The sequence below is a fragment of the Canis lupus genome, chromosome 24 (assembly GCF_048164855.1).
Source record: "Canis lupus baileyi chromosome 24, mCanLup2.hap1, whole genome shotgun sequence".
Lineage (NCBI taxonomy): Eukaryota > Metazoa > Chordata > Mammalia > Carnivora > Canidae > Canis > Canis lupus.
The window spans coordinates 41,919,923-41,933,424 of NC_132861.1; the positions used below are offsets into that span (position 1 = coordinate 41,919,923).

Consider the following 13,502-nt stretch of genomic DNA (forward strand, 5'->3'; position numbering starts at 1 on the left):
CATGTGTGTATACTTATACATATGCATGCCCCTCTCTAAGGATTTAGACGACTGTCGTAGAGTATTTGCATCCTGTAAGAAGCAACATGGTTCAGAAGACATGGATTCAGGGGCCAGACAGATTCGTCATGACCTCACTCAATAGCTAGCTGTATGATGGCCTTGGACAAATTGCTTAGCTTCTCTAGGCCTCATTTTCTTCATCTATAAAAAAAGAGGTGGGGGGTAATAATAGTATTGCCTAGTTTTCTAGTTCTTGTGAAGACTGTTCCCTACCACCGTCATTTTTATTTAAGATACAGGTAATAATGGCCTCCATCAAATTCCTTATATAGTGTTATGACAGATGCTTCAACATATATTGAATATAAAGTACCTTGCATTTAAAAACTAGTATTCCCAAAGGCCTATTTTCTCCTCCCTCCTTAAGATAAATTTATTCTTCACCAGGTGTCCCCTTTCACTTTTTAATTAGGCCCATTAGAAGAGACCAGATTATTAGGTCAAATTATGTCATATCAAATGGTATTACAGTGAAAATATCTGAATAAGAAAGATACTTATAAATTGTACATGGATTAAATAATTGCAGCTTGACAAAGCTGTCCTTCTCCATAAGAGATTTTGCTTCAAGTTCAAAAATACAAAATCAGAAATCTTACTAATGTCAAATTTACTCTGTATTCTTTTATTATGAAAAACTGTTTTGAGCCCTAAATAAAGTCTTATTTATTTATTTTTTAATTATCATGAATTGATAGCTTTAAAATTCATTTTCTGAAAAGGAATTATCTTTTGTTCACTTAAGTGAGATTTTTAAAATTCATAAAGTAATTGTATTAATATTTCTTTGCTCTTGGACACACACCATTAATTGTTACCTTTGGAGCCTAGAGGGTTACTTGTCTTACTGGATGCTTTCATTATTGAAAGGGTTCCTTTTTTTTTGTGATTATATTTAAATGCTTTATCTAAATGTTGAACAAGACTTAATCAGAATTGCAAGTACCAAATCAGTTTTATTTCTATCAGAGAGCTGTCTGGCATGACTTTGCAGATATAAGAATTAGGAATGTGAAATTTGGATAATGTTCTACTTGCATGATTATTAAAATAATACTTCTAAAGTTTTAAGTGCTTTTATGTTCCTTGCTCTGTACAACATTTTTTCTTTTCTTTTATTACTCTTGGCATTTATGCTAATGCAATATCCTATCTTAGGTCTTCTGCCCTCACTTTAGGGTACAGTTAAATTAAGCTAGAACTATCTGGCAGAAAGAAAGAAAGAAAAAATCTTCCTGCCTGCCTTATTATCATTAAAAACTGCAGATTCACAGTGCTTCACGGAAGAACAATTTTTAGTTGACACTTTAAGGAACACTGTGGAAAGGTTTATTACTATATTTTTGTTTTCTCATCTACTGAGATCTTATTGATCTAAAACCAAGCTCCATACGGAGACAAAGCTAAATCCTTGGTACACCTTAGAAAAGTTTATTTACACAGGTCAGTGCTGTGCATTTGGAAAATTGTGATGTATCAAAAATTTAAATGCTGTTACGCTATTATGATTTAGTCCTTGGCTGGTCAGGATATGCCCATGTCTCCTGACATCTGCTGGAGCTCCATATCTTATTCTCCAACGCAAAATATTAACATTAAAAAAAGAAACTTAATTCTCATGTAAGAACATTATTTAAATATCAACAGATTAGTCATGCTTAGCATGCTTAAGCTTTATTTTTAGAAGGGGCTTGATTATTTTTATACAGTTTTTCTTGAGCAGATTATATTGGCTTTGAGTGAGTAGAATATGAAACCATTGTATGAATAATTAATATTTTTGCAAGTATGCATATAAATATATTACTGTTTATTTACCATAACAGTGTCCATTTTTTCAGTGAAAAAGCACATACTTTATTAAGTCAGAGCACTTATTTACTCAAAAATGTCAATATACAAGTTAATGCTTGAAACCCTTGAATCTCTTTCCCTTTTGCTGCTTTAAGTACAAAACATTATTGTCAAACATATTATCAAATTTTAAAAAGATTTTTTAATGTATTAAATCATACTTATGGTAGAAAGTGGTACTTGAAGTTTCTGACTTTGCCAAATACCTGTCTAATTTACTTTTATATTATATGTGTCAATTGCCAGTGTGAGAAGACAAAATGAAATACGTTGTGAAAGGTAACTGTATTATTTTCTGGCTCTGCATTATAAAAGGGAAATCTCTGTGGTGGAATATTTTGAGTATGGCAGATCCATTTGAACATACCAGTATGAGTTTTTTAGTAAGAGTTTTGGGTAGCACACGGCAGGGGCTTCATTTAGTTCACCATTTTTGTATTAGTGTAATGTAAGATGGTAGTGAAGTATATTTTCCTAATGCCACAGAGTAAGTATATGAGTAGGATGGGACAATTTAAAAGCCTGTTTCAAACATATGTGATTTCTCACTGTTCTTTAGCCATCACGATAGAAGTCTAACATGTCTCCCCCAAAAGTCTCTGAATCTCTTATCCTCTGGGCTCCAGAAATTTAAGCACCAATAATGCCTTTAGGAAATGTACAAGCTAAACATTAAAATTTTCTTGTATAAATAAACTAGACAAAACAGTGATTTGTATTGTAGCCAAAATTCTACAGCTGTACCAACTTACAGAAAAAACTAATTTGTTTGGTATTAAATGTTTACTATAATTAAGTATTGCCTTAATACTTAAGTTCAGGCAAAATTTCATCAGTACTTAGAGAATGAGACATTTAAAATAGAACATAATAATTCTTAAAATCCTTATATGGACTCTATCACCAAGCCTCCTTTCTCTTGTAAATATTGCTGACTACTTTTTGGGGAATTGACCAGCAACCACAGAGAGCTTTTGTTTTCTGATTGTTAAAAAAATGAAGTTAATTGAAAAGGTTATTGCCACCTAGTTAGAGAACTATCCTCTAGAAGCAAAGTATGCACTGAAACATGAAAATCCCCACAAAGTTTTCCAGTGTACGTTAGTCTTCGTTCCCAGTAGCCCTGTATGTCACTCCTGGTTGTCTCAAGAGGAGACTCATATATTTGATTGTCCTATAATGTGCCATAGCATATCCCCCAAAGCTTGTCCTCTGATCACCTCAGCTCCAGAACCTACGCTTGCAGTTTGCTCTTGAGAGCTGAGGTTTGAATGAGGCACAGCTCCATTAAGAGCTCAGGCATGAATGAAATGAATGAGGTGGGTGGGAAGGAATTGGGGGAAATGGGAGTTACTTTGAAATGTTCAGTTTCCAAGACAGAGCTGTTGTTATCAGATGAGCAACCATGATTATGCAGGTGCTACTGACCGGTCGATGACATGCTTCTAAAGTTGCTGGTGATTTTCTTTTTCCAGCTAGAAAAGAGAAATTAAACTTTTTAAACTGGGCTGTCCTCTATCTTGAATTTCATAAATTAAAATACAGGCACCAAAGAAAATTTTTTTATGTCTGTGCTATCTTGTCACACAAGAGAGATTCCTTTTGTTTTTTTAGCCTCTGGTGAAACATTAAATTTATGAAAATCAAAATAGAGGCCATGTGATAACAAAGATTTTTAAAGTATTTGAAAGCTATTATATTGTATTGAAACATACAATATAATCCTATTTGACCTTTTTTTTTGTCTTGTTTTTGCCTTTATTTTATTACTTCTCTGTTTCCTGATTCTGTCTTGTGCCTTCTTCCGCAAAAACCTGCCTTAGACCTGTGTTGCGTGGTGGGTCTGCTGCCGCCACTTCTAATCCTCATCATGACAACGTCAGGTAAATTTTGAGACTTTGTAATTACCAGGGTAAATAGTTGACTGAATTTGTATTTTGCAGGATAAAATGCATGTAGTAGCCGTGCCTTTATATTATGGCGGGAACTTCTGCAGTTTTCCTGAGTACATCCTGCTTTTTTCTCTGAGAACAGTGAGTTAGATCAGTCATGACATCTGTCTACTACAATCTGAAGAAAAATGCGTGACAGTTACAGTATCGTAGAACATCTGAGATATTTTATTTAAATATAGTTTTAGTGACATAGAGAATCACACTGAAACACAAAAAGTCATCTTCTATCTTTTATGTGCATCATTTTAATTGTTGCTCGGGGGTCTGTCTACCATTTCCTTTTTAGTTGTTAATTGTAGTGTCACTTGTGTGTAGAGAAACCTGTGTGTAAGGCATCGCCTTAAATTGGGGGAAATTAGGATTCACAATCTAGAAAGTTCAACATTTAGAAAAGGAATTTAGTTTGAAGGGTTTTTGTCACCTGTTGATTTAAGCTTTTCCCTCTTTTATTTTTACCCTTAGCTCTTTCAGACATGCTTCTCAGCCTGAGTAATTATTTCTTCCCGTCACGGGCAAGGACAGATAGAATGGCACATAGGAATACTTAAGGTTCTAAGGTGCCAAAATCCCCATTTTCCTTCTTCTGGGGAAAAGAAAATTGGTATTCACAGATACCATTACTGTCATTTTTTTTCAGAGCTGATTTTATCTTAAGCAGAAATGTACGATCTGTTGCAGGAGATTTAAAACTGCATTATTTCTATGATGAGAGGATTATGGCATATTGATTTTTAGGCAAGAAAAGAAGGAAACATCAGTTTCTTAACACTGAATTCAGGTTAGAGGAATTGAAACGTGTGTCCTTAGTGGCGCCTTACCCTGGCCGACTGGTTTCTTTCACAGTATTAATTCAATCCATTATAAGTTTACCCTTGCATAGTTCCCTAAAGTTGGAACTTAAGTTTATGATCCTTTTCTCTTTCTGTGAAAGAACATTCAGTCCTTGATCTGACTTAGCATTTCTAATATTTTTTTAGTTCTGATAAATACAGCTTTTAGTTTAAAACACACCTTAAAGTAATGATGTTTTCTGTTGTAAACTGAGTTATAGGTAAAGCCTATCGCCATATCCTTAGATTTCTTTGCAGACAAAGATTTCCTTTACAGATATTTAACACCTTACTTAATTCAAGACTTAAATTGAGCAATCCCTGTCACTTACACTTCCTTCTCTGTTCGGCTGAGATCCTTTTACCTTTGAAGCCACTGCTTCCTGTCCTACCCCCACCCCGCCCAGCTTTATCTCTCTATCTTAATCTTGGGGAAATAGAAAAGTTTTATTTTGAAGATCAAGTATAGAGAAAAGGAATCTTCAACCCTTATTTTCTCCTCTAATTTTTAATAATTCTGTCTTAGTGTGTAAACGAATAAGTAACTCAGAAATGTATAAACCCATAGTCCCAGCATCTGCTCACTTAATTTACCTCACTGATGCAGTTCTCAGTATTAGAGGATATTTACTCTTATGGTGAAGAAAGGGGCGGTTAAATGAGAAAGCGAGTTCATTTCGCCATAAAAGGAACATTTAGAGATTGTTCTAGATTATCTAGAGTCCACGCACACTGTCAGTCCTTGAAACTGCAACACAAGTTGCTATCCTTGGTGTTTAGAATGATGACCCTGGCTGGGAACACATTGGAAGATTATGAAATAGGAAATTCTGTTCTACATATTTTATTAAATTTTCAACAGCATATGAAACAAAAGGATTTTCTGCATAGACTTGTCCTTAACATCTCTGGATGAAAGCTATAATTCTCTTCATACCCCTTTGTGTGGTAATGTGCATTTTGTAATGGGGACTTGCTTGAAAGATCAGAATATATGATCCATGTGTCAACTCTCCGTGGATCACAAAAGAGTTACTTTTTAATTCAATTTATTTATATTCTGCTCATTCAGGAAAGTTACCATGCCATGGTACTGAAATAACCATACAGGATTAAAATAATGAGGATATAAACATGTGAGGTGAATCATATGGCATGTAAATTATATCTCAGTTAAGCCGTTAATTAAAATAAGCTTAAGAAGTGGAAATCCAGGCAAAGGGGAAGAACATCATTTGTGTGTATTTGTTTCTCAGAGGTTTTTCATCATGCACTTAAAAATCAGTGCTCTTTCAGCAGTAACTGTCAATGCAAAAGTAGTTTTGACTGTGCCTTCTCTGGAGTTGTTGTTAGTGGATTTCCAGTATTATTTTATACACAGCCTCTTAGTGATTATCATTGAGCCAGTTCTGGATCTGAATGTAGTGACAAGATGTCCTCAAGTGATTTTATCATTGCTTCTGTGGAAGACGCAGTCAAGATAGGTAATTAGAAATAAGGAAAGAGTAGATGTGGCAAGAGAAGAGGCAGTAAGAAGACGGGAGAAATAAAAAGGTCTGTCTTGTTTTTTTTAGCTAGAATTAGTTTACTTTGTGTTCCCTGCCAGTGGGTCTCAGCAGGGACTCCTGTGGAACTACATGCGCACGTTAAGTGTGTAGAAAAGTTATGCATTGTTATATCCTAGAGTGGCAGCTCTTAAATCATTGCTCAAAATACTTTTGCTGTTTCTTCTACTTTCCTTTGTTAGTGCCAGTTCAGATGGTAAAATATTTTAGTTACTCACATTGTGAAATAATCAGCCTTTTGAACAATTCTTTGAGCGTTGCCCCACACGTGACATGACTTGCCAGATACTTAGTTCTATTCTAATATTAAATTGTATTTTTATTTCTTATCTGCTAGGCATGGCATTTCGCATATAGATACAACAATTGAAGGAACTTCAGATGACATGACTGTTGTAGATGCAGCTTCATTAAGACGACAGGTATTTAATGTAACAAACAGGATGTGATCCTAAATTCTATTCAGACAGTATTTTAAATGATAATTTGTAACGTTCTATCATTTTTCTCTCCTATGGAAGCCATGAGTTGAAATATTTTGTCAAGCTGTTTAATGCACCATAATAGACTTCCATTTTTTAAAAAAAGATTTATTTATTTTATTTAGAGAGCAAGTGAGCATGAGCAAGCACAGGGAAAGGTAGGGGGAGAGAGAAACTTTAGCAGATTGCTCTCTGAGCCTAACATAGGCCTGAGCTTTGAGCCTCACAATCCTAAGATCATGACCTAAGCTGAAACCAAGAGGCAGAGGGAGAAGCAGACTCCCTGCTGAGCAGGGAACTTGGGATCATGACCTGAGCTGAAGGCAGGTGCTTAACCAACTGAGCCACCCAGGTGCCCTGGAAATACTGCTTTTTAAAAATATTTATTTTTTATTCATTCATTCATTCATTCATTCATTCATTCATTCATTCGAGACACAGAGAGAGAGAGGCAGAGACACAGACAGAAGAGGAGGCTCCATGCAGGGAGCCTGACATGGGACTCTATCCCGGGTCTCCAGGATCACGCCCTAGACTGAAGGTGGCGCTAAACCACTGAGCCACGTGGGCTGCCTGAAATATTACTTTTGTATATGGAGTCACACTTACTAAAACAAATGGATGCTATAAGTTCTTAGGTATTTTCATATATTTATTTGTACCTTGCCTTTGAAGAAGAAGAGTTTCTTTGGCATTTGTCATTGAATTCACCAGTATACCAACGACCTTGGCTTTTTGAGAGTGTATTAAGAGCTTCCAAGTTTTAACAACATCCATTCAATCCTTAGCTTAGAGGGTAAATGAGTAGAGGACAAAGATACAGTCATTATAAACAAGTCACACACATTCTGTGAGAATTTAAAAATAGTAGAAAGCCAGCTGGGAAACTATGAGTTTCTGAGACCAGTAACGAAAACGGAGTCCTGAGAAGATTCTACAGAATTCCCATTTGTGACCCTGGCAGCGTTGGAAGCCACTGCTTCTGCAGCTGTCTTTGCTCCGTTGCCAAGGTGGATACTCAGCAACCTGCAGTCCGTTTTGTCTAGTCTAGCCGTGAGGAACTCCTAGGCCACCTGGCTTCAAGACAAAATGTAACCCACTCTCAGAGTGAAATATTCAAAAGTTGGTGTTGATGCTTCTCAGATAAGCCCAGATAAAAATATTTTAATGATGCAAAATCAATGCCAATGTTTTTCATTGGCAGTAAAATGGATTGTTTAGTGTAAGAACCCTGTATCCCATGGGACCAAATAAGCTTATAGAAAGGAGCAGGAGCCCTCCTTGTTCTTTCTGCTGTGCTAGGCCTGCCTGAATGTGTACTTGGTCTTCTCTGTCCGAATAGCATGCAGTATGCAATAGTTTCCTCACCTCACATTTAATCGAGGAAGGAAAATGCATTTTTTCTGACTCAGAAATTTGGAGAAAGAAAAAGGAGAATATGATTTCAGTGAATTTAAACTGTCATGGGTAATACTTTCTCTACGTGTAGTTTATTTTGTCCCAAATGAAACTTTCCATGTTTATGAGAATTTTTCTGAAAAAATCCTACTGCTTTATAAGAACCTAATTGTTCCTTGCATTAAAGTTCCTCTTTTGTTGTTGTTTTTCACTTAGATAATCAAACTAAATAGACGTCTACAGCTTCTAGAAGAGGAGAACAAAGAGCGTGCTAAAAGAGAAATGGTCATGTATTCAATTACTGTAGCATTCTGGCTGCTTAATAGCTGGCTCTGGTTTCGCCGCTAGAGGTAACCTCAGCTCTCAAAAATATTGTCTCAACAGCTGGAAATATAAAGAATTTGCAAACTTCTTTGTTTCTGTCTTTGCATTGTATGCCGTTTTATAGTCCATGCCCTGAACATGTATTTCTTCCAGAAAGGAGGGGGGAGGACTGATAACTCTCACTCAGCTGTAGTCACTTTTAAGCAGTTCTGCAGTAACAAACACCTACTTAAAATTCTCCCTTTGCATGTTTTGTAAATAGGCTCTAGTTTGTTTTTTCATTGCCTCATCAGCCCGCACAATTAATTCTCTGAATGGGAGGGAGAGTGCTTAGCAAATGGATTTAGAAAAGTATCTGTAGAAGAAAAATAATACTTTATTTTGTCCTGTTTCTCAAGCACTGTTAGATCGAACAGTTTTGTTAATAGACACTTTTGCATCCACGTTTCAACATTAACACTTCTGAAGTCATGGTCTGGTGTCAGATTTGATAAAGTCGAGGCACTTCATGTTTTACAATCACCTTCATTAAAATAATTCCTAAGATTTCCAGCAGTTTATCTAATATGTGTGTAAAATGTGCGTTCTTATTTTTATTTTAGTTTTGCAGATGGTTTTCTATAAAGTACGTTTTTACTAAGTCCCTGTGTGAATGATTTAAAAAAACTACAGAATAAGGTACAAATGTAGTGTATTTAATAAACTGTCAACTAAAGCAATGTTTGTCTGTCGAAAAATTTTATTTCCTCATATTGTGCTGTGAGCTATATTCCATATCATATTACCATTAATGGACCCTAGTCTTCCTGGCTCTGGAGGAGGTAACGCAATTAATGACTTGGCTGGTAGCAAGAACCTGCTGTGTTTCCTTTCCAATCTCCATCCTGGCAGCAGGAGGCGCTGGTAGCATTGCAGGTGGTTTTCTGAGTCCTAGTATCTATCAAGTGGTTCAGATGAAAACTTGAATTGTGTGTGCTTTTCGCATTTTAGTATTTAGCAGGGATACTAAATCTCATGAGCTTTAAGTGCACCCATGAACCAATTCCTGGGAGCCTTTAGCTCTCAGAATATTCCACTCTTACATTCAGAAACAGAATTTTAGTTAGATATAGTATTCGCCACACATCTTCGATATCTTTCTACCTAAGCTGTCAGTTTCAAGAAACACAGTTGAGAATTTCTCAGATAGAGGTAGATTTAATGTTTCTGTTCTTGCTTCTCCCCTAGCCTTCCAAAATAAAGTACTTGGAGAAGGGATTCTTCTCTTTGTTTCCTAGAGTTTATGAGGAGTTTGATGACAATTATTTATTTTTTGCCCATGAAAATCTTCTGGCTTTTATAACAGCCTAATGATATGATTATATTAAATCTAGCTATATACAGGAGATATATATATATACACACACATATATATATCAGGATAATTTCTGAGTGATCCTTCCAGTTGAATCCACAAAGATGATACAAACGATGGATAAAATTAGTACTACTTCTGGGCAGGCATGAAAAAGATTCTGCTAGGGCCAAAAATGAAATAAAAGCAGACATTCTAGGAGATAAGCAAATACAAAAGCTGTCTTTCTCCCTGTTAATTTTTACCAAACCCTGGAGAGCTTTCTCCCTCAGTGGCTGTACGGGGGCGGGAGCATACAGCCCCATGTCTTAGGCAAGGCAGGAGCTCTGACAGGAGATTCCTTTGTGAAGCTGGGACCTCAAGACTTTTCCCTCGGTGAACAGGTGGACAGGAAATCAACGTACCACCCAAAAGGGGATAATAGAGAAACATGTCTTTGCCTTGTCACAGACCTAAAAAATAGAAAAGCTTGAGTCTCTCAATCCAAAGCCAAGCTCTGTTATGCCAGCCTCCCTCGCCTGTAAATTATTCATCACAGTAACAAAGTAGTTTTGGACTTGAGAGGAACAAATTCATTCCTGCTCAGGATGGTCAGGAAATACTTGTAGATATTTGGGCTGAACCTTGAAATACATGTGTATATATGTATATGTGTGTGTGTGTGTGTGTGTATGTATGTATATATGTGTGTACATATATATACACACACACACGTGTGTGTATGTGTGTGATTTCAAAAAGCAGAAAATGAAGAAAAGATTCCTGGGGCAGGGAACGGCAGGAGAAGAGTTTGCAGTGAGGGCCAGTAAAGAGGAATACAGTGCTCAACATAACAGGCCAGTATCATACAACTTAGTACAGAATTCTACTTAAAGATATTTTTTTTCCTACTTCTGAAAATACTGAAACATAGGTTATTTACAGTTTGAGGGATAATTTCATGAAAATACATTTGTGAGAGCTTTCCTTCCTTCCTTGTATGAATGTCTGTTTTCTGGTGTCTTAATTATGTTTGACACTGAAATCAAGCTGAGAAAGATGTCATTTACCATAACTGCTGTTTACTTAAACAATGTGTTGTTGTATCAGTGAGTAGAAACTCGTGTGCGCACTGCACTGACTTTTCTGTAGTGGTTATATAGCAGGTCGGCCACAAGCCCTGACCGTTAGGAACCGACAGGTTCATGGCGGTGGGGGAGGGGAGGTTTATTAAAGAATTAGAGGATTATAAAAATGATTTTATTGTGAGCTATAGGCTGAAGGGTAAGGACAGGAGAGGGTTTCAGGTGATGGATACAGCAAAAAAATGAAAGTGTAAAGATTCCAAAATGCGATTGCACATGGGGATGGAAGTGAAAAAAGATCAGTGAGCTTTATAAATGACTAAATGTGGACTGTGTGTATGTGTACATACATGCATTTGTAAGGTTAAGTACCAGAGCAGAGATGGCATTACCCCAAAAGATACTTAACCACAGGTGGCCCATAGGCTTTCAGCATTTGATCCATGGCAATAGTTTCCACAAGACTACAATAGCAAAGAAATAACTTCCCAGCCATTTCAGATGATTGTGCTACTACCAACCATCCTCTCTTCTGCCCTCTGAAATGAGAGGCATAGATCTCTGTCTCTTCATGACTCTGTGGAAAACTGGGGTCATCTTACCCACTTCCAAGGTGATGAGAAGATTGTGTGCACCATCACCAACCCTTGTATTGTTCAGTCAAGTCCGGTGAGCCATCATGTTCGTTTCATTCGCGTTTTAATTTTATGACTATTAGCAGTGTGGCATTCATTCAGTAAGCACTGACTCTCACTAAAATCTGAGTACAAACGACGAGATTCGTTGATTCATTCAACACAGTATTTATAATTGCCCTACTTTGTATCAGGCACTGTACTTGGCACCGAATATACTGGGAGTGAATAAAAGAAACATGCCTGGATGCATGGAGCTTATGGTCTTATGGAAGGAGAGTGAAATTTAAGAAACAAGCACAAATAAAAGTACTTGTTGCCATTGTGATGATTACTACCCATTGTGATGAGTGCTATCAATGGCTGAATGCTAAAGGAGAGAGTAAAGGGAAATCTTCATTAGGTGGCTAGGGAAGGCCCCTCAGAAAAACCTGATGGTTGTGCTGAAGGATGAAGAGGACTTCGCCAGAGAGTAGATGAGTGGGGGCTGGGGACTGGGCAGAGGAGAGACCTTGCTAAGCACCGGAAGCAACAAAGAAGTTCCTCAAAAAGTTAAATATAGAGCTACCTTATGACCCAGCAATTGCACTACTAGGTATTTATCCAAAGGATACAAAATAGTGATTTGAAGGAGCACCTGGACCCCAGTGTGTATAGTAGCAATGTCCACAATAGCCAAAATATGGTAAGACCCCAGTTGTCCATCGACTGATGAATGGACAAAGAAGATGTGTATATATAGAGACAGGTACAATGGAATACTAGTCTGTACTCTGAAAACTAGAGAACACAAACGAAAAAAAATCGAGGAAGACACAAAAAAATGGAAGAACATTATGTACTCATGATTGGAAGAAAAATAATATTAAATATCTACACTACCCAAAGCAATCTACACATTCAATGCAATCCCTATCAAAATAACACCAGCACTTTTCATAGCACTAGAACAAACCTAAAATTTTATGGAACCAAACAGCCACAGTAATGTTGAAAAAGAAAACCAAAGCTGGAGGCATCACAATTCCAGACTTCAAAGATATATTACAAAACTGTGATCATCAAGACAGTGTGGTACTGGCACAAAAACACAGATAAATGGAACAGAACAGAGAAACCAGAAATGGACCCTCAACTCTATGGTCAACTCATCTTCGACAAAGCAGGAAAGAATATCCAATGGAAAAAAGTCTCTTTAAGAAATGATTTTGGGAAAATTGGGCAGCAACATGCAAGAGAATTAAACTGGACTACTTTCTTATAGCATACACAAAAATAAACTCAAAACAGTTAAAAGACCTAAATGTGAGGCAGGAATCCATCAAAAACCCTAGAGGAGGACACAGGCAGCAACCTCTTTGACCTCAGCCACAGCAACTTCTTACTCAACATCTCCAGATGCAGGAGAAACAAAGGCAAAAATGAACTATTGGGACTTCATCAGGATAAAAAATTTCTGCACAGCAAAGGAAACCAACAACAAGACTAAATGGCAACCAACAGAATGGGAGAAGATATTTGCAAATGACATTGGCTAACAGTCTAGTATCCAGAATCTATAAAGAACTTACTAAACCTAACATCCAAAAAATAAAAAATTCAGTTAAGACAGAAGACATAGACGTTTCTCCAAAGACGACATACAAGTGGCCAACAGACACATGAAAAAATGCTCAAGATCGCTCATTGTCAGGGAAATACAAATCAAAACCACAATGAGATGCCACCTTACACTGGTCAGAATGGCTAAAATTAGCAACTCAAGAAATAACAGTTGTTGGCAAGGATGAGGAGAAGGGAACTCTCTTACACTGTTGGTGGCAGTGCAAACTGGTGCAGCCCCTCTGGAAAACTATGAAACTCCCTCACAAAGTTAAAAATAGAGATGGCCTACAACCCAGCAATTGCAGTACTAGATATTCACTCAAAGGGAATAAAAATGCTGATTCAAAGGGGGCAGATGCACCCCGATGTTTAT

General features: G+C 36.9%; 1 protein-coding gene across 23 annotated transcripts in view; it reads left to right on the forward strand.

Moving 5' to 3' along the window:
* The window catches only part of MFF (mitochondrial fission factor), a 30,298-nt gene extending 21,108 nt beyond the window's left edge, over positions 1 to 9,190 (forward strand). For 11 of the 23 annotated variants that reach the window (XM_072796488.1, XM_072796483.1, XM_072796490.1 and 8 more), the window contains 4 exons: positions 2,164 to 2,196; positions 3,741 to 3,800; positions 6,605 to 6,689; positions 8,364 to 9,190. In XM_072796488.1, the coding sequence (XP_072652589.1) occupies positions 2,164 to 2,196; positions 3,741 to 3,800; positions 6,605 to 6,689; positions 8,364 to 8,495 (310 nt within the window). In that variant the 3' untranslated portion in view covers positions 8,496 to 9,190. The remainder of the gene's footprint in view (positions 1 to 2,163; positions 2,197 to 3,740; positions 3,801 to 6,604; positions 6,690 to 8,363) is intronic. The other 12 variants (XM_072796492.1, XM_072796502.1, XM_072796499.1 and 9 more) reach the window with 2 other exon arrangements.
* Positions 9,191 to 13,502: the final 4,312 nt, after the last annotated feature.